Raw genomic sequence first — 22,149 nt, forward strand, 5'->3', positions numbered from 1 at the left:
GTCAAAGTCTGATCTTTTTTTTTTTTTCCTACCAGTCTCCCCTTCCTCACTTTGCTTTAGTCACAGTGGCGTCCTTGTGGTTTCTTAAACTTTTCCAAGCACACTCCTACTTCAAGGCATCTGCCCTTTTTGTTCTATCTGTTCTCTTTTGTTCTTTCTTTGTCAAACTCTCTATTCCTAGTTATTTTCATAGCCTAAAAAGAAGCCTGGAACATAGTAGAAGTTTTATAAATAGTTTTTTCTCCTGTTAAGTCAACAGAATGATCCTTGTAAAACACAGATCTGATTCTCACATTCAATGGGTTAAACATCTTCCATGACTCATTGCTCTTGGATTAATATCTAAGTGACTTAGTGTATCATATAAAGCCCATTAGAATCAACCTTATCTTACCTCTGTGGCAGGTACTCCAAACTCAAAGTTCCAACATTTCCATTCTCATTTGCACTTTCCTATATTTTCACATAGTTGCACACTCTGTTCTAACTGAAATTTCCCACTCCCTCCATTTTGCAGTCTGCTAAGTCTCTGTACTTCCAGAAACTTCCTATTTCAACTCATCCATCCATCTATCCATTTAACTAACAGATAATTTTGGAGTACCTACCATATGCCAGGAACTCCCTGGCACTCCCACAGCATCAGAGCCTCTTTCTATCACAGCACTCCAGTGACTCTACTGCAACTGTTCACTTTTCTGGCTCACTTGCTAGTTTCTGAACTCCTTGAGGGCTTGGCTACATTTCTCATCTCTGTATTCCTAGCACTTAAAATTGACACAAGGCAGGCAGTCATCAAAACTTAACCAGCACTGTACCTTTTTTGGACAAATAACATCAAGTTCTTATTACAGATTCCAAATATACATTAACAGTTCCTAAATGACTCATATTACCTGCCTATTATCAACTGATAGCTACAAATCAACAATTTCTGCTGGTGTGATTCGAGAATTGAGACTTTCCTTAGGCATTCTGCATTATGTTTTGAAACATTTAATAATATTTTCTCTATTTAGATTTTTAAACTTTAGAATACCATCTTGCAGATTTCAACACCTACACTATCATGATTTTGTGGCTAATTAATTAGAAAAAGTGCCAGGTGAGAAACAGCATACTGTTCTGACAATGTATTGCTTTTGCTGTTATTCTGCTCCCATTTTAGGCAGTACCAACAAATTAATATAGTTGTACACCATTATTAATGGTTTTCCATGGCAATTTAGCATCAAAATCTAAACAGAGAAGAATAACATTTCACTAATCATCTTATTTATGACTCACTGCCTTGTTTACAGACCTCTGGAAATTATATTTGAAGAGCTTCCCATAAACATCTGATCTCTTTAATAATTCCATTTGTAAATTATTTAGCATCTGCATCCTGCCGTTATGTAAGGACCATGTAGTTGTGCTGGATCATTAAAAATGCATTACTCTCAACCCCAGAATTCACCAATGGGATTTTATTATAAACACAATGAAATTTTGATTAGGGTTTTGAAAAAAGAGCTTGTCAAAGTAAATACTTGCTATCCATGTTGACATGTTATCACAGCACTGAAAAATAAGCAGCTTTTAAGAGAACAATGATAATTAAAGTAAAAATTTATTGAATCAAAGGAAAAGAAATTGTTTGAAAACCCCATAGTAAAAACATAAAATTACTTGCAAGTTTAAACAGTACTAGTAAGCTGAAAAGGAGAACACATCCATTACCATCCAAAAGCATGGGATGGGATTCATTAAGTCACAATCAGATTGAAATCCTCAAAGTAATCTTTCTTTTTAATTCTGATAGAGTTCCACGAGCACTTAAAGAAATACAGTGACACAGCCACTTCTGGGGCTCATTAAAAACTGACAAGCTGTTTTCCTTATGGATAGAGCTAAAAAGCTTTGCCATTCCAAGACTGTTGGAAACTGTTTGTTCAGATGAGTCCCTTCACTAACAGAAATATGAACATTTTGTATTCTTTGTGAATTTCATTCACAAATCTGGAAGATGGTTGCTCCTTAATCTGCAAGAAGTTTATGCATAAATACCTTGAATTGCAGCACATATCCAGGCTTCAGAGTCAAATCTCGAGTTACTGCAAATCGGTCCCCATCTGATTTTCCAAACACCATGGCTGATGGCGTGGCAGAGCAGAAAGTTTCATTTTTAACCATTCCTTCATTAGCTAACATCAACCACACACTCATTTGATTCATAGGGTAATCAAAAGCTGGTTTCTCATAAAAGTTCTAATAGAAACAAACAACATAGAAAGGCAATTTGATAGTTTTGAAAAGAAGAAAGGAATTTTCAGTTCATGACATGCTACTATTTGTATTACCATGTACTATTTGTGTGTCTATGAAAATAAATCAGACTCTCGAACTGGTTTTTAAACTGCCATGAAGTTTTTCTCCTGATTATTTAACAACTGAAAATATTTTGCTACTATATATCTAATTATTTTATAAACAAACTAATAATCACGCTTAATGAACTGGACAAACTTTCTAGTCTTTTTTTACATTTTTTAACGTCTAAATAATCTGTGAAAGAGTAGCATAGAGAGGTTAAAAAAAATTAGTGCAAACACATAAAACCAAACTACATGTTCAAGTGTCAAGCACTAAATCCTTGGAGGAGTCAGTAATCCCATCCTGTTTTACAATTCTATGTCATCCTGGAGTTCAGACATAATGAGAAATACCTGAGGTAAAGTTGGATTGACAACTGGGATGATCTGTTTTTGTTTCTCGGACAGAATGATGATGTCGTCAACTGCCCACTGGTCATAGTCTTCCCCCGAAAACACAGGCTGCCACCAGCGGAACCTGGTGCAGGGGGTCTTGGCAGCAGCTGGTAACTCAAGATAGACAAATCTGCATAAAAGCAAATCATTTAGTGCCAGGAAAGGAAAAACTCTGTTTTTTTTTTTTTTTTTAGCAGCTGTTAAAATAACACTAGTAGCAACAAGAGAAAGTCTAGTTTTGCTTGATCTCTTGGTATTTTTGAGAAGAGTCTTATGTTTAGACAAATTAAACAAGAGGTTTAAAGTTGTAAGCAAGTTCAGTCTTGGTCCTGGTTTCTCCATTTGTTATCGTATCTTTTGGAGGCAGATATTTCAAATGAGTTTGATTAACTGAACAATGTCTTTTGACTACCATGACAATGGTCATAACATTTCTAAAGAAATCCTTAGAAAGAACTGCTCCCTTATATATTACGGCATTAAAATAGCATTAATTTTTTTCAAAACAGTTCTTACTTTATTGAGGGAAAATATAAATAACCAGTAAAAATGAAACATAAATCACTGATGATCTACCACATGAGATTGGCCTCTGCTAACAGTTTGCTGTATATCATTAAAGCATGTACTCTTTTACACAGATGAGATTATATGTATAATTTTGTATCTTACAGTTTAAAAATTAACATTATATCATAAGCACATCCTCATGTCAGTAAACTTAGTTAAGATCATTTTACCATTTATATAATTTTTCATCACACAGATGTGCTACTATTTATTTCACCTTTCCTTATAAATAATTCTGTGATGAAAATCTATGCATATAGTTTTATGGACACCTCAGTTTATTTGTTTAGAGAAGATTCTTCAAAATGGAATTACCAGGCCAAATAAAATGGTCATGTTTAAGGCTCTTGATTTTTCCAAAAATCCAAAGGATTTTTCCAGAATTCTTTCTTGGAATAATGGCATGCAGGATGACATGAGAGCACCTGTCTTGCTGCTCCATGTGGAAAGAGCATTTTGTATTATTAAAAAATGACCATCTGACTGTTGAAAAACAGTATCATTTTTATTGCAAGAGAGGTTGGATATTAATTGTATTTTATTAAACATATGTCTTTCTTGTTTTGTAACATCTACTCATTCCTTTTACCTATTTTTCTACTGGATCTTAGTGTTTTTCTTGATAATTTGTACGAGCTTTTTACAGGAACACTGATCTTCTATTTCTCATATTTGTTGCAAATATTTTCTCAGTTTCTTTTTTATTTTTTTCTATTCCCTTTGAAATGGATGTGTTACACGCGTGTTAATTCTTCTACTGAATTTATGTATAGAAAGTTTAGGTCTTTTCCCAAGATCAGATAGTAATCTAAACGTTTAAATCTTTAACCAGTCTTTAACACTATCATCTGAGATGTTAGATGACAATCTATATAGATACTTCCCCTCAAGAGCCCACCCACCTTCTTCTAACACCATTTGATTGAATGACCATTTCTTTATCATTGATAGTTGATGTGTGTTTTTTTCATAAATGTTTGTATGTATATCTGAGTTAATTTCTGGGTTATTTGACTTGATTGTTCTATCTATGCACTGGTATCATTTCACTTTAATTATGTAGGTTATACAATATATTACAATATCGTGTAGGGTATCGCTCTATATTTAACCAAAAGTTTAAACTATTTTTGTCAGTTTATATTTCTAGACATAAAGTTCTAAAAAAATACCACTAAGACTTTGGTTGCTATAGTATAAAATATAAATTAAGAGATATCTTCATATCATAATGTTCAGTTTTCCTATCCAAGGATGCTGTATTATTTTCCATTTATTTGTTCCCTTTTATATATTTGAAAGCAGTTTTGAAGTTTTATTAAAGTTTTCTTTACAGAGATTCTCAGTATTGTTAAACTTATTCCTTATATTTATTTATGTATTTTCCATCATGGGGTCTTCTGATAGCTTCCAACTCAGAATCTCTTAACCATTTTAGTGTCATAGAACTCTTCACAAATGTGGTAAGATAGGCCCTAAAGAAAAATTCCCTTAAATAAAAATGGAATATATCTGGAATTTTAAAAAGCTATTGAATTTTTGTTCGTCTATATAGTAATCTTCTTACTTTACTGAATTCTCAGTAATTTCCAGATTAACAATGCTATTCCTTAGAAAAAATATACTTTGAATAGCTTCAAATTGTTTAAACCAGTTGGCCCCATTATCAATTCCCTTTCTACTCTATAGGGGGAACCTCACCAGGCTCCACCTCCCACCTACCATCCCTGACTCTCTCCCTGGATGTTATGATTCTTGTTAGACCCAGTTGGCTTTCTCTGGTTTCTGCCTCTCCCCTGTGTGCCTTAGAAGTAATGCTTTTGGTTGGTCTCTCTCTGTATCTAATTGTGTTATATCATGGAGAGTTATCGCTCCTTGAAATGACTCAATGTTTTAAACAACAGCAACATCACCCTTAACCTTCCTGAAATCAATGGAAGGCAATCAAAGCTGGTTACCTGGGTTTGCTGAAGTCTGAGAAGTACATTTCTGCCAGCAGGTGCCACTGGATGCCCCCGTTGTTGCTGTACTGGAGGAGGACACCCTCTTCTCTGCTGTCAGGCTTGTTGCATGCAGAACTCTCTCCACCGATCTGGATGTAGAACTGGACAAAGTCCACCCAAGAAGTATCCAGATCCCAGCTCACCAACTGTCTTTTCCCAGCCTTTCCAAAGAACAGAGAAATCACAGATCCAATTATCTGGGAGCAATTTGTTGTTTCAGTTTCAAATTTGTATGAGCATCCTGGCTCTATGTGAAGTTGATCATGTTCTCCTTTATTGTTGAGAGGAGCAAGTCATGTAATTTAACTGTTTCTGGATACATTCTATTAATATCCAGGACTTGATTATGAGACCCCTGAGAACTGCTAATTACACCAAAGAGTATTCAAAAGTCTTTAATAACAAAGCAAAACTCATTTTAATTAAAACACTTCTAGTATTCCCTTTGTAAATCTCCTCCAGGCAGAGTCATGGAGCAGAAAGATCATATACATACTTTGAAATCAGCTGGAGCTGGGTTTGAATCTCAGCCCATGATTCATGCTGTTCTCTAGCTGTGTGACCTTTCTGAGCTTTTATTTTCCTCAAAAGTACAATATGGGTAATAATACCTTCCACATAGGGTGTTGTGACAATTAGGTGAAATAACATGCTACATAACTTGCCTAGCACATGGCATGCTTTCTTGAGGGAATAATCTCTGCATACATATGCCTTGACCCTACTCCTACCTGGGAACTGAAGTGAAACAGGTAAGACAGAAACTTCTGAACAGAGTACTGAAGTCTCTTGGGCTCCCAGTCAGTCAGCCTGTCTGTCTCTCTTGGAAACAGAAGGTGGGAGGGATCACTAAATAAGTTTTTGCAACCACTAAATGATCTCTTTGTGTCTTAAAAATGTTAAAAAACTTCTTCAAATCTGGTAACTTGCTTCCTTTGTTTAGTGTCACAGGAAGTGCCCCTGCCTGTCGCAGTTCTGTTGCAAGGTATTAGACACAAATCGACAAGTTTGTCATCATTTATCTGTAAATGGTTTCATGCTAACAGGATTGAAAAAAAGTTTGCTGATAAGATTCCTTCACCCAAATCAAATCTGCCAAAGCTAATCCATGGATTGCACTGATTGGTCTTGGAGAGTTTTCCAGAAGTTCAATTAAGTTGGGAAGAAAATCTGAGATAGGATACATAACATAGAGCAAAGCATCCCTCACACTTATAATTTAAACTCTACTCTAATCCACTAAGTTAATTAAGAAAGGGTTTCAGTTATTAGAAGTCACAGGGGAAATACTTGGTGATAATTATGGGGGTACACAGTTACCGATAAATCTAAAGCCAATTAAAAGATCCCAAAATAGACAAGGGTGCCAGCAAAAAGAAAATTAAGGTTAATCCTGAGACAGGAACTCGTTTTTTGGAACTCTCAATTTTATGTACATATTAGAAGAAATCTTAATAGTAATATGCATTTTCAGCATATTAGATGTGCCTTTCATTTTTCTTGCTATTGACTTGACATATTGTAACACCTCAGAGATTACTATAATCTGTCCTAGAACTTTCATGCCTCAGGATCAGTACAGGAAGAATGATTTTGAGAAGAATCTAGCTGGTTAATTCCCACCCAACAAAATTCTATGAAAACCCTGGCATTTGGAAATGAGCCAGAAGGATAAAGATCTAAGATGAGGAGAAGTATAAAAATCCAGCTATCATAATTAGATGGTTGGAATGATTGCCTATTGCAAAATTCACAGAATAGTGTTTTTCCAGGAGACTATGGTACTGCTCTATAATGGTTCTGAGAGTATTTTGTGGGATTTTTGTAAATGGTGAAAAATACCATATAAATGCTTGGTGTGGCACTGAAGATGTTTTTTTCTAGAGTAGCACAAATCAATTTCTTTTGTTCAGTGACCTGAAATGATGAACATTGTTTTAAAGGGGGTAAAAAAGAAAAAAGAAATGGCTCATGGTAAACCATTCTGTCAGAACTTAGAATCTGATGTAACACATCGTTTGTAGTTTTTTTCTATCATACTATGATCAACATATGTATGTGTATGTGTAGATATGTGTGATCTATATTTTGGTCACCTGATGCAAACAGCTGACTGTTTTGAAAAGACCCTGATGCTGGGAAAGACTGAAGGCAGAAGAGGGCATCAAAGGATGAGATGGCTGGACAGCATCACAGATGCAATGGACAAGAACTTGGGCAAACTCTGGGAGATGGTGAGGGACAGGGAGGCCTGGTGCACTGCAGTCCATGGGGTCACGAAGAGTCAAGACTTGTAGGCGACCAAACAACAACAAGGAGCATTTATATCTATCTATTTACATATACATAGACATGTAATGTGAGTGTATGTGTGTTCAGATACTAGATTAAAGATTTTCTCATTGCTGGAGAGTGGAAAATATGCTCCAATATTCCCTGACATTTTAGGTTAAAATGTCTTTAGGGTTTACATAAAATAATACAAAATTTAAAAGCAATGTCTTTAAAATCTTGAGCCTTTATAATAAAACCTCTAAAACACTTTACAAAACTTTATGTTTTGTCTTCCATTAAAGTTGTCTTTTCAGATGATCAAGCTTGATTTAGAAAAGGCAGAGGAACCAGAGATCAAATTGTCAACATCCACTGGATCACTGAAAAAACAAGAAAGTTCCAAAAAAACATCTACATCTGCTTTATTGATTATGCAAAAGCCTTTGACCTTGTGGATCACAATAAACTGTGGAAAATTCTGAAAGAGATGGAAATACCAGACCACCTTAACCGGCTCCTGAGAAATCTGTATACAGGTCAAGAAGCAACAGTTAGAACTGGATATGGAATAACAAACTGGTTTCAAATTGGGAAAGGAGTACATCAAGGCTGAATATTGTCACCCTGCTTATTTAACTTATATGCAGAGTACATCATGAGAAACGCTGGGCTGGAGGAAGCACAAGCTGGAATCAAGATTGTTGGGAGAAATATCAATAACCTCAGATACGCAGATGACACCACCCTTATGGCAGAAAGTGAAGAACTAAAGAGCCTCTTGATGAAAGTGAAAGAGGAGAGTGAAAAAGTTGGCTTAAAACTCAACATTCAAAAAACAAAGATCATTGCATCTAGTCCAATCACTTCATGGCAACTAGATGGGGAAACAATGGAAACAGTGACAGGCTTCATTTTCTTGGGCTCCAAATTCACTGCAGATGGTGACTGCAGCCATGAAATTAAAAGATGCTTACTCCTTGGAAGGAAAGTTATGACCAACCTAGATAGCATATTCAAAAGCAGAGACATTACTTTGCCAACAAAGGTCTGTCTAGTCAAAGCTATGGTTTTTTGAGGAGTCATGTATGGATGTGAGAGTTGATCTATTAAGAAAGCTGAGTGCTGAAGAATTGATGCTTTTGAACTGTGGTGTTGGAGGAGACTTTTGAGAGTCTCTTGGACAGAAAGGAGATTCAACCAGTCAATCCTAAAGGAAATCAACCCTGAATATTCATTGGAAGGGCTGATGCTGAAGCTGAAACTCAATACTTTGGCCACCTGATACGAAGAGCTGACTCAGTGGAAAAGACCCTGATGCTGGGAAAGATTGAAGGCAGGAGGAGAAGGGGACAACAGAGGATGAGATGGTTGGATGGCATCACTGACTCGATGGACATGAGTTTGAGCAAGCTCTGGGAGTTGGTGAAGGGCAGGGAAGCCTGGCATGTTGCAGGCCATGGGGTTGCAAAGAGTCAGACATGACAGAGTGACTGAACTGAACTGAAAGTCATCTTTAATCAAAAAGCCAGAAAAAAATAATTCTACTATATTTATTTGAAAATAACATTTCTTTAGAACTTCCTATTGTTTTCACTTTTCTTTCCAATTCATTCATTACTTTCTTCAAATAATTACTGATTGCCAATTATACCAAGCTCAACACCATGTGTTGTAAAAACAAACTAGAAAGGAGAGTTTGCAAACATAAGTAGGGAAAGTAATGACAACTTAGAGCTGCAGACCAAGTTCTATTCCTTGTTAAATCCCACTTGGTCATCTGATCAATTATCAAGGTTCCAATCTATTCAGTCTCAAGGGTATTTATGGATATGTAAATACCTAATGCAAGGCATGCATTTTTGAGTAGAACATCTTATCTAGAAGTTTGGCTCAGTCAGTAATTCTGCATTTTGCTGGGTACTGTGAGAATAAAAATAAAAATATGATCTATATATGTAAGAAACATTGACAATGAGAGGGGCAGTCAAATAAAGGAGAGATCAGTGTCATCTGCCATAGTCCCAGAAATCCCCATGGAAGTGAAACCAAGCAGGACCCTGTGGGGCTCCTGGGTACCAAAGCCTTTCCATGTCCCCTGTTCCTTGTTCATAGGGAACAGACTCCAGCCTTCATGCTGCTGCTGCTGCTGCTGCTGCTGCTAAGTCGCGTCAGTCGTGTCCGACTCTGTGAGACCCCATAGACGGCAGCCCACCAGGCTCCTCTGTCCCTGGGATTCTCCAGGCAAGAACACTGGAGTGGGTTGCCATTTCCTTCTCCAATGCATGAAAGTGAAAAGTGAAAGTGAAGTCGCTCAGTCATGTCCAACTCTTAGCGACCCCATGGACTGTAGCCTACCAGGCTCCTCCACCCAGGGGATTTCCCAGGCAAGAGTACTGGAGTGGGGTGCCATTGCCTTCTCCACCAGCCTTCATGACCTTCCCTGAATCCCAAAGAGTAGATTCAAACAGTTGCTAGTCAGGGAAGGGAGAGGATGCAGAGACAAAGGAGGAACAATAAACAATAGTGCAACCTTGTGGCAGAGTCCTCCTTCTGCCTCAAAGGAAACACATAACAATACCTTTGCATTCTTTACAGAACTAAAACCCCCACCAAGTGGAAGATATCTGCATTCTTCATTCCAGAGAAGACCACTGAGGCCAGATTAAAAGAACTAGAGAAGCATCAAGAAACTACGCAAGACCAGGATAAAGGAGTGCAGGCTCTACACACATCCTAATCTTGGTCAGCAATCCCACTCTTAAACTACCGCGATAAAATTCCTCACCAAATCCTCCTGGGGCAGAATAGTTTCTCAGGGCAGGAATCCACTGTTGTCATCCTTTGCCTGGCAAAGCAACAAAGCTGTTCTTTTCTATTTCACTCAGAACTCCATCTCTGAGATTTGATTGAGTACCAGTACGCAGAGGCTGACATTCCGCATCAGAAGCAGCAGGATTTGGGCAAAAGTTTTATATGGATATCAGAGATGGTGGAAGGCATAATGGAAAGCAGTGGAGACTAAGCAAAGAGGGAAACTGGCAACATATGGGATAATGAGGAGAGTTTCCAGTTTGGAGAAAAGGATTCATGTTTGGAAAAAGAAAATGAGTTATGCAGTTAGGGCAGCAGTCCTGGAGACTGTCCTGAACACTGGTGATGGAAGAATGACAAGGCAGAAGCATGTTTTTAAAGAAATGAATCTAGATTGACTTCAAACCTCTAAGGAACTCTTCCTTTGGGTTATTATCCATTCTCTACTTCAATCATGCTGGCTGGTGGGGGCTGTCAAACTGTGTATTCCACCTCTCTGCCAATGGAGTGAGGATATACCTCTGGCCATGCCCATCATATGATATCATTCATGTACATGTGATCAGTCAATCAGAAACTGACTCACATTTTTCCATGGAGTTGCTTATAGGGCTCTGTGGCCACGGCCCCTCTCACAATGACTGCTGACCTGAAAAAGAGTCTCCTCTTAAGGAGAGAGTTCTGTGGGCATTTGAGTTTCTGGTTCCAGGTATCTCTGTGGCCAGTTTCATCTAAGCCCTCCCTGTTTTGATTACGAGAACTATATTTCCTTCTTTTTTGCTTAAGCTAGTTTCTCTCACTTAGAATTCAAAACAGGTCTGACTGATACAAGAGAAAAAAAGTAAATCTATGATCCTTAGATATCTTGACAAAAATTTACAGAGAAAGTTGGTATGGGAGGAAGAGATTGATTTTATTTTTGAAATGCTTATTTTATTAGTGGCAGGGCATGCCTATGGAAATATTCAGTGATATCAATTTGAAATTCATTCTCATAAACTGTAATTATGATAGCTAACAATTATACGCTTTTGAACTGTGGTTTTGGAGAAGACTCTTGAGAGTCCCTTGGACTGCAAGGAGATCCAACCAGTCCATCCTGAAGGAGATCAGTCCTGGGATTTCTTTGGAAGGACTGATGCTAAAGTTGAAACTCCAATACTTTGGCCACCTCATGCGAAGAGTTGACTCATTGGAAAAGACTCTGATGCTGGGAGGGATTGGGAGCAGGAGGAGAAGGGGATGACAGAGGATGAGATGGCTGGATGGCATCACTGACTTGATGGATGTGAGTTTGAGTGAACTCCAGGAGTTGGTGATGAACAGGAAGGCCTGGCGTGCTGCGATTCATGGGGTCGCCGAGTCGGACATGACTGAGCGACTGAACTGAACTGAACACTTATAATGGTAATTCTATGTGCCCAACACTATCCTTTATTCTTTATCTGCATTAACTCACTCCCAACATCCCACTTCACAGTGGAATGCGACACAGAAAAATGTTATAATTCTGCAAGGTAAACCGATACATGAGTTTTGGAGCCCAGGTACAAAGCCAGGTAGCTTGACTCCAGACATCATCTTTAATTAAGAGGAAGAAATATTATATGTTTAAAATATTTGTGTTTTTTAACACACATGTTTACTGGGCTGTTTGGGTACATACTGGTTAAGGATTCATTTGTGTTAGTTGCTCAGTCACATCCGGTTCTTTGCGACCCCGTGGGCAGTAGCCCACCAGGCTCCTCTATCCATGGAATTTTCTAGGCAAGAATACTGGAGTTAGTAGCTGTTCCATTCTGCAGGGGATCTTCCTGACCCAGGGGTCAAACTCAGATTTCTCACATTGCAGGCAGATTCTTTACCATCTGAGCCACCAAGGAAGCCCAAGGATTCATCATCTTGTTTTAGAACTGATGGTATCAGAGACACAATGTTTCCATTTCTGCAGGATTAGACTGTGTATTCAGATCTATAGAATGTGTATCAGTCACTTATTGAGTATCATCTCTAAGAATAATGACCAGGGAACCTTCAATGTCAATAGATAAGAATATCATTAAATGGAATCCATCCCTGATTTTCTGTCATTCTCTCTTGTTTACTTGCTGATTCTTTGTTCTGCACCTGTATCAAAACAAAAGCTGTACCTATTTTTATATTTGCATAAATTAATGTGTTTTGGATTTCTGCCCAAACAGGTTCTGCAACATATCAGCCCTATGATATATCACCCACCTTTATGTACTTGCTATATGATGTGGAATGAAACATTTCCCATTGTCCTAGAATTGGTGGCTATAGTCTTTGCTGGAAAGAAGTGGCACTAGTCACTTCACATTCTAAAGAGAGCTGGTAATAATTACGGTTGCATAAACTGCTCAGGTTGGAGAGCTGGACCTGCTGCTCTCTGCAGTCCTTTTGAAGACTATATGAAGAGATGAACTGGAGGAGAGAGGAAGAAAAGAATGTCCTTCCTAGACTGTAGCAAGGGAGGAGAGGGAGGTAGTTCTCTCAACTCCATTCCTCACCAAGCAATGTGTGTTAGGATTGTTCCAAGAGAATCAGACTTAGGGATGCTGGCTGGCATCTCAGTCCCTAGTTGGTGTATATTGATCTGTCTGCTTCCACTGGGGAAGCTGAAGTCTGCAAGATAAACTTATACTTGGAGTCTCTGTTATGGACTTCATGTTAAGGTGTTCCCAAATTCACATGCTGGAAGACTAACCCTTAAAGGGATGGTATTAGGAGGTGGGGCCTTCAGCAGGTAATTAAGTTATGAAGGTGGAGAGATGGAATTAGTGCCCTTATAAGAAGAGACACAAGAGAGTCTGCTTTTTCTCTCTCTGCTCTCTCTTGGGGATTCCCAGGTGGTGCTAGTGATAAAGTACCTGCCTGCCAATGCCGAAGATGTAAGAGACGCAGGTTCGATCCCTGGGTCAGGAAAGTCCCTTGGAGGAGGGCATGGAATCCACACCAGTATTCTTGCCTGGAGTATCCCATGGACAGAGAAGCCTGCCAGGCTCTAGGTCATAGGGTTGCAAAGAGTTGGACACAACTGAAGCGACTTAGCATGCATGCTCTCTCTTGCCTCCTGTGAGGATGCAATGCAAAGATGACCATCTTACAAGTGTGGAAGCAGGCCTTCACTAGACACTGAATCTGTTGGTGCCTTGATCTTAGACTTTCTAGCTTTCACAACTGTGAGAAGAAAATGCTGTTTCAGTCCCCTACTCTATGGCATTTTATCATAGTAACCCAAGTTGACTAGGATGGTCCCACATCAGCAGACACCACAAGCAGCCACCAAACTGAGTGGAAATAGGACCTGAGATGTTTGCTATTGATGGACAGCTGGTTAGTTCCCCTGGAACAGCTCTGCATACCTCTGCCCTCATCATTACCCCTCATTATTCCAATCATATTCTTGGGGTTAATGTCAATCTATTAACAAGTTTAATAAACTTACTAATCCAAGTTTAATAAACACTTCTAGAAGCACTTTCCATGTGTTAGGTACTGTTCTATATGATTTACAAGTACTAACTCATTTAACCTGCATAATAATGCTAATGATATATATATATATATATATATATATATATATATATATTTTACCAATGAGGAAGCCAAGCCACAGACAGGTTAAGGAATTTGTTCAAAGTCACATAGCTAGGAAGCGGCAGATCAGATTGAAACAGGCAGTCTGGCTACAGAGTTGCTATTTTTAACTTCTAAACTGCACCACCACTCACATCCTTACCCCCAGACTCACATGCTCACACACCCTTCAAAGGCTGGGATGAGAAGGGGCCAAGACCCTGCCCCACTCAAAGCCCCTCAAGACACAAGCGTGGCTGGCACTGGAGGAAAGGAAAGTAATGAGCTTTGAATCAGGTACAAGAGGGGCAGGAATTTTAGATGGGCCTACCTGGATTTGTAGTAAGCAAAGACAAGCATAAAACTATAAGAGTTTCTCAAATGGAGTTAAGGCACAGGAATTTGGCAAAGTCCAATCAAAAGCAGAAGGAAAAAAAGATAAGAGCTAGGTTATCCACTCCAGTATTCTTGGGTTTCCCTTGTGGCTCAGCTGGTAAAGAATGCTCATGCAGGTTTGATCCCTGGGTTGGGAAGATCCCCTGGTGAAGGAAAAGGCCACCCACTCCAGTATTCTGGCCTGGAGAATTCCATGGACTCTATAGTCCATGGGGTTGCAAAGAGTCGGACAGAACTGAGTAACCTTCAATTTCAATCAAAAGCAGACAAAGTGGGAAAAAATAAAACTGTATCACATTTGTACCTTCTGAGTTTAGACTGCTCCATAACATCAGTCACATATTGAAATAGCCACTGCCCTGATCACTTACTCTTGGCTCTCACTCATACCTTACTGAAATACAGAGATGATCCAGAAGAGATGACCCCACACCCTTCTTCAGGTTTTACAATTTGTCCCCCAATAACTTCTTGCCAGTCAGACTCCCAAGCACTCGGGTTCTCAAAGTCCGACATGATCGTGGAAGGAAGGGCAGCTTCTGGGTGGCACTCAGTGCCCTGGTACCCCTGGTCACACCTATGAGAGAGGAGGGCTGAGTGAACAAGTGATAGACTCGTATGTGACTGCCACAGCCATCTGACCTGAAACATTCCCTATGTCTCAGTTTTGCTCAGGTATTAGCATCTGTACTAGACTTTTCATTACACCGTTAGTCTTTGTACATGGTGGTAACAACCTTCAGTTTTTCACATGGGGAAAAACGGACAGAATCCATTTTTAAAAGAAAGTGCTATAATGGTAGAAATGGGGATAATGAAGAAAGATATGGGCGTATATGCACGTGTGGTTGGGTAGAGGGGAAGGATTGTGAAATTTTCCTGTAGGCTTAAAAGGTCACATGTAAATGTTTGTCTGCTTACCCAACACTTAACTGTGGCCATGTTTTATAGTTTCTCCTTCTGACTAAATTATGTCTTTTTCAGAGTCTCTAAGTATCCAAATGTGTTCCTATCATCCTCACTAGTGATAATCACCATCTCCCTCTGTACACAACCTTGTGCTTCTGGTGAAGTGGTGTAGGACAGTATGCAGCAGCTGTTTGACCTGTGCTGTAAGACTACCAGGGGAAGGAAGGAGAGGCAATAGCCAAGCTCTATTAACTCGAAAAGAGGACTTTAGGGCTAGCTGATAAACTCTGAAATGTAAACCCAGGAGGGTGCATTTTGAGGTTTGGAATATATGGCTTTATACTTGTTGAAATGCAACAATACCTTTTACATCTAAAATAAGGATAGAAAGGAGGATCGTTTTCCTTTGGCTATTTCATTGTTTATCAGGCTATCCCTAGAAGTCTGATGGCACCTGCTGTGGTATCCTTATAAACACACAACCAGAGAAACAGAGTCAATCGTCTCTTCTGACACTTATACCTGCATATGCCGCGGTTGCAGGAGCCATGCCCACTGCACATGTTGGGGCACTGCTGCCCAATGTAAATGCTGTCTAGAGCCCACTCGTCTTGAGCTGTGTAATAGCTCTGACTCCAACGGAAGCGGGTGGCACTGGACCTAGAAACAAGTCAAGGTATAGCAATAAAAACATGACATGGGGTCATACAGACAAAGAATGTCAGAGTTCAAAATTCTCCAGAGAACCAACTCTTTGGAACTTGAATTTTGATGCCAATCATTTTTCTTTAGTGGTTTAATTTCCACTCAGTTACTGTCTGATTCAACAATTCTATCATGAAGAAAAGTCTACTTATCTGTTTACATCAGTCTTAATTTGAGACATTTTAAAGAAAAATACAGTATCAGATTTTGTTGCTGTTGTTGTGTAGGGTTTTTATGCTAGGAAAAAAAAGGAAGATAGACTAATTTTAAAAAATAAATATTTATATGAAACTGTCTTTCACAGGTGAAAATGCACAGTGTTTATCTTAGAGTAATGCAGTTTCTTAACAATAAATGCATCAGTAGTTATTTGAAGACTTCCAGTTGGCTCTCAATATAAAACAAAAGTTTTGTTTGCAGGTGTTGTTTTGGGATTGAGAGGAGGTGTGACATTGTACTATTTTCCAAGTAAGAACATCTGGCTGCTAAATTCTGCTTATTATTTCTAAAACATTAACTTGCTTGGTTTTCATGGACAAGTTATGTTAAGTGGAGATAAAAACTTAAACAGTCTGTTACACATAGAGAAACACTTGGGACCCTGATTCAAATGAGATATAAAGTCTAAAGAAGAAGACATTCTGAGAGAAATGCCAAGAGGGTTTCCATTCATTTACTGCCACAAAATGTGCTTTTAAAATCACATCATACTTTTCACCTCTAGGAAGTTTCAGGTATCCATGACCAGTTTTATCTGGTCAAAGTGCAAAACAAGAGAGAATAAACAAACAAAAAAAAATGTGCAGAATAGGTGTGCATGCTCAGTTCAATTGATTAAACCCTCCCCAAGTACACTAGCTACAGACACACTTGATTTTAATGGCTCTGAATGATCCATTAAGGTCTACTGGATCAATTATCCACATATTAAATACTCCCTAAGTACATAACAGACTGTTAAAATCCAGACTAAGCCTTTACTGCTTATTTTACTAATGATATGTGGTTGATATGTTGCATTTTTATTCATAGTAGGATAATTTCAGGATTCGCTGAGATGCATCCAGTAGACACAGGTTTGCAGCATATCAGTGCTCTTCCTGGAAAATACAATGAGACAGATGTCCCCTTCCATGGTAATAGTTTATATTTGTAATCTAATAGCCATCACAATTTTCATAGCCCAATTAAGAAATGTGTTTTAGAAAAGCTTACTATAAAAGCAGGGACATTATCTTGGAGCCCAACAGAAGACAAGTAAATTAAGACTCATGCACCACTGTCATTTAAAGGGATGACAATATTCTTTTAAGACTGATACAATCTGAGTCAAGCTGAGGGTCACAGGTGTCTAGACTGTGAGTTCTCTTGGAGACAGGGATATCTTTTTATCTCAGTAGTTTGCACAGGAACAGAATAAAGTAAGCGTACAAAAAAAGTCTGCTAAAAAATGAATTGATGAGTGGACGGACAAGGCCGGGAAAGGGCACCCTGTTTCTGACTTCTGTAGGTAATGGAGTGAAGAATGTGTTAGGAGTCAGGGGACTTGACCCCAAGGACCCTGGCTCTGCAATTTATCAGCTGTATGACCTTTAGTGGGAAATTTAAGCCTTCAGGAGCTTCTAGTTCCTCACCTCTCAAATTAGGAGATTGGGCAAACTGATTTCTAGGATCCCTTCCAGCTCAAAAATTTAATGACTGCTCTGGTCATTTGCTGACAGAGGTGATAGTTTATTTTCTTTATAATCACATGCTTATGTGAAACCCATGGCATATATTATTTTGAAGTTTTGATGTTTCAAATATTAAAATGGGGTTGGAGGGTTTCAGAAATCTGACCTAATTTATGCTTCTAAACAATCATATTAAACACATTCCAAATCCTTTTTATAAATAACTTATCCTTACATGTATCTCTGAACTCCTGAAAAGATATTTCATTAAGATAAAATGCTTAACGTGAATTATTCCATTTAAAATGACAATCCACAGTTTCATGTGCTGATGTTAATTAACAGAAAAGAAAGTGAAAGAGGTTGAATATTGGCTTCATTTTTAGTGAGAAAAAAAAAATTAGTTGTGTGAGCAATCTCCAGCTGATCACACGTGAGAACACAAGGTGTGATCTCACTGATTTGCAGCTGTGTCACTGCTAAATATCACCCCCAATACAAATATTTAATTTGCCAATTTTCTCTTTCTCTCTCTTCTTCCTCCTCCCTGCCTCTGTCTGTCTCTCAAAATTAAGTATTCTTAAGAAGAAAATCCTGTGCACTTTGGATTGAGTCTGGATGTACCACTACTGCCTCGTGGATCATGAAATGAAGTTGACCTGCATTTAAAATCCAAACTATAGATTTTCAAACGCAGTAAAACTTGACAGTCTTTTCTTTATTTGATTCCCTTCTGCGTTATAAACTTCTAGAGTGAAATAAAATACCACTGAGTCATCTCTTGATAGTTAGCTAACTTGAGGAATTAGATTAAATGAAAGCTGACTAAACTGTATTTTCTACCTTCAGTGACTGTAATTACATTTACCCAATTATTCTGAAACTCATTCAGTCATTAGGTGTTGATTTGTTTATGAAGTCAGCAACTGACAGCTGTTTGGATCTCATTAGGCTCTGTTCTTATGTAAATGTCTCTCATAAAAATGAAATTAATTTTCATTGGGTAACAAATGTTCAGTTCATATAAAATATAATTTCTTTGAGCAGGTGTATACATAGTCAATATTTCAATCTAAGTTGTCCTATCTAGCATATCTTCTAAAGTTAACAGATCTTTGACAATGCAGATCACATTTGCTTGTCTGTGTTCAATTTATAGTTGCATATGCTTGAATCAAAACAGCAGAAGAAAGATTTGGCAGAAGGAATACTGCTTCAAACTAAACTGTAATTTCTTCTCCCAATGCTTGGGAAAAATCTGCCATCTGCAAAAGTCTGAAATGCACATAAGAAAGTTAACAAGAATGTCAAAGAGAATAAATATATTTTATCTTTACAGCAGAGCTTTAGAGCATTATAGATACAAAAACAATGATAATAACTAGTTGAACATTATTTTTTAAACAATTAATACAATAATATTTAAAGCATTAGTAGAAATATTAAAATAAATATCCTACTTTATATTGGATTGTTTGTTTTTCAGAAATGGTTTTACTTTCCTCACCCAGGGCTTTGAAGGGAATTTGGAAAAGCATAATTCAATAATTTACCTACATGTACATAAAGGCAAGCTGTCAAGAGTGAATAATCTAGTAGATTTTTTTTTCAGTTTGTAAAAAGATATGGCTTGTAATAAAACATCCTTTGGTTCATCAAGGCATATTGAATTGAAATTCTATTTAATTTCCCAACATTTAATGAATATCCCAACAATATATCAGGTGTTGTGTAAAAACTAAAGACTTTGAGAATCAATATATTTCCTTTCAAGTGCCTAATAAATGAAGGAGGGCATGGCAACCCACTCCAGTATTCTTGCCTGGAGAAGCCCATGGACAGAGGATCCTGGCAGGCTACAGTCCATAGATCACAAAGAGTTGGACACGACTGAAGCAATTTAGTATGCACGCACGCACGCCTAATAAACATTGATGAGAATTTGATTTCTTTTTAACTATATTAAAACTCAATCCAGTAGTACTTTTTAAGCTAAGAGATAATAATACAACATACAATTTTAGTGTTAAGTAACTTGCAAAGTCCTTTTTGATAAAGGACAGTACTTTTGGGGATACTGTCTAAACTATGGTAATTAAGGATAATAATTTAAAGTGTTTCTGGAAACATTCCCAGAATAAAACATTTACTCTGGGAATAAAAATCTTAAATATATTGTCAGGATTATCTTACCATCATAATTTTGAAATGCTAACCCACATGTCAATGAATAAAAATCAGTGGTTTTTAAATAATGAGGTAATATACATAATGGTGAAATAATGGGGGCAAATTAGAAAAAAAAACACCACCTCAGTAGCTTTGCACAAACTGACCGATATTTCAATTGTTTGATATAATGTTTTTGTTATAATCTTGATAAACATGCTTGGAATATCATTGAAATTAAATATAAATCTTGATTATATTCCCAGCAGTAGATAAAAGAGTAGGATGTTAGAGAAAGCAACAACTTGTTATACAAAGCATAATTGAGTATCCAGGAAATAGTTCACAGTTGGATATAAAAAATATGTGGAAATTAAAGTTCAAGCATTTTGTTCAAACTGACATAATGATAAATCTATAAAAATAATCAAGGAGGCATTCTTCTATAATGCAGTAATTCAATGTTCAACTAAAGGAGGTATAATAATAATTTTAAGTGGTTATCTAGCCAGTTGTTTTTGTGTAGAGCCCAATCTCCTATAAAATAGTCCAAGAAGGGTTTAGTTAGTAACTTTCTTTAAAAAAGGGGTCTAGGACAGCAGATACCACAGAAAAATATAATTTTTTGTCTCTTTTATGCCCTTTCTGCTACACAAATCACAGAACTCCAGAAGTGCTAGGGATCTTTAAGATCATCTAATTCAACCTCTTGATCATACACATAAGGAATTACATTTGAAGAGGCTGTGAATGGCTAAAGCATGAAGTCAGTCATTAACAGAGATATACTGAGAACTAAGGTGTTCTCATTTCTGGTCAAAGGTTCTTTCTTGGGTGAGCTTATCTTGTTCCAGGGTTTAAATAGTACTCATAGTTTTTAGCTTTTAAGCCCAACCCACCTTTTAAGCTCCAGATTCCTAAGTCCAACTGGCTCTTTTACTTGAATAGATAAGTATCTCAAAATTCATAGCACAAAACATAAGAAGCATATGACTTAATCCACTGTCCTAAATCCACTCCTCCAGGCTCTTCCTTCCTAGTCAGTGGTACTACCATTTGACACTTTTCCCAGGCCCAGAATTTAGATACTGTTTTTGATTCTTCCCATTCTACCCCAGCTCCCATCTGGTCCATCAACAAGTCTGACTTCATTAAAACAAAGTTCACAGATGATGGCTCTTGCCATGTCTGTTACAGTCATACTCCAAGCCACCTAAACATTTAATGCTTGGACCACGCCACACCCTCTGAACTGGTCTTCCTGTCTTCACTCTTTATCCTACAGTCTATTCCTCAAACAGGCCCCGGAGTGATCAGTGTAACAGGAAACAATGCAATATTTGGGGAAAATGTGCTTTTCTCTTTCATATTATCAAATATTAAACTTTCTCCCTAGTTACTGTGGCTTCTGCCTGGGGTGATCTTCATTATTACTGTAAGAGAATTAGAGAAAAAAGGACATGTTAAGCTTTTAAAAGTACGCCTTTTCAGGAAGAAAACAGATTTGCAATCCAAACTTTTGACATAGGAGTTTTTAGATTTCTGTATCATTCTCCTTTATATGTCAAACCCAAAGAAACTGGCTCAATGAGTTTTCCCATAAAATGGAAAGTTGAGGCAAAAAGAGAGATGAGGAAAAGCTAGGACACTTTGGAAACCAAATTTTCATTAGCTCTATTTTTCAAATATCCCCAGTACAAAAAGAAAGATCTTTTAATTCTAAAATAAAAAAAAGGAATGCATACTGCCATCTTGTGCTTAACTTTTCTTCATATTCCTCATGCTAGAAGAGACATAAAAGTTAAAGTGACAGTCATATCTGAAGATGTCATCTCTCACCAAGTTTTCTGGGGAAGCAGCACTATGACTCTTCTCCACTGTGTGAACTCACTGGCATGGTAAATACTTGCTGATGTAAATTCCTGACAACTCGGCATACTTGGAAGGCATTCCTAAAAGAGAATCAGGCAAAAATTTAACTCAGCTTCTATTTCCTCAGAGCAATATGTTTACTCACTCAAAACAAGTGAAAAAGACCTTAGAGAAATCTAATGTTATAATCTTAACCATCTAAGATATGGATACAATCCATAAATTTTCCTTCTGTGAAGCTAAAATATTTGGGAAATAAATGAGATGCCACAAGGCAATGAAATGTCTTCTAATAGCCACATGGAAAAACAGAAAGTGGATTAGGGTTCCTTTTTTGACCTGTTAGTGTCACACTGTTATTTGGTGCATACTGTCGCTTCAGTCATGTCCAACTCTTTGAGACCCTATGGACTGAAG

General features: G+C 37.7%; 1 protein-coding gene across 1 annotated transcript in view; it reads right to left on the bottom strand.

The window, feature by feature from the left end:
* RELN (reelin) overlaps positions 1–22,149 on the bottom strand; it is a 536,555-nt gene that overhangs the window by 111,495 nt on the left and 402,911 nt on the right. Inside the window, exons 22-27 of the mRNA XM_052638374.1 lie at positions 21,700–21,812; positions 15,836–15,973; positions 14,795–14,981; positions 5,279–5,484; positions 2,709–2,880; positions 2,050–2,250 (exon numbers count right to left, since the gene is read on the bottom strand). Coding sequence (XP_052494334.1) covers positions 2,050–2,250; positions 2,709–2,880; positions 5,279–5,484; positions 14,795–14,981; positions 15,836–15,973; positions 21,700–21,812 — 1,017 coding nt within the window. The remainder of the gene's footprint in view (positions 1–2,049; positions 2,251–2,708; positions 2,881–5,278; positions 5,485–14,794; positions 14,982–15,835; positions 15,974–21,699; positions 21,813–22,149) is intronic.

Source organism: Budorcas taxicolor, chromosome 4 (genome assembly GCF_023091745.1).
Source record: "Budorcas taxicolor isolate Tak-1 chromosome 4, Takin1.1, whole genome shotgun sequence".
Classification (NCBI taxonomy): Eukaryota; Metazoa; Chordata; class Mammalia; order Artiodactyla; family Bovidae; genus Budorcas; species Budorcas taxicolor.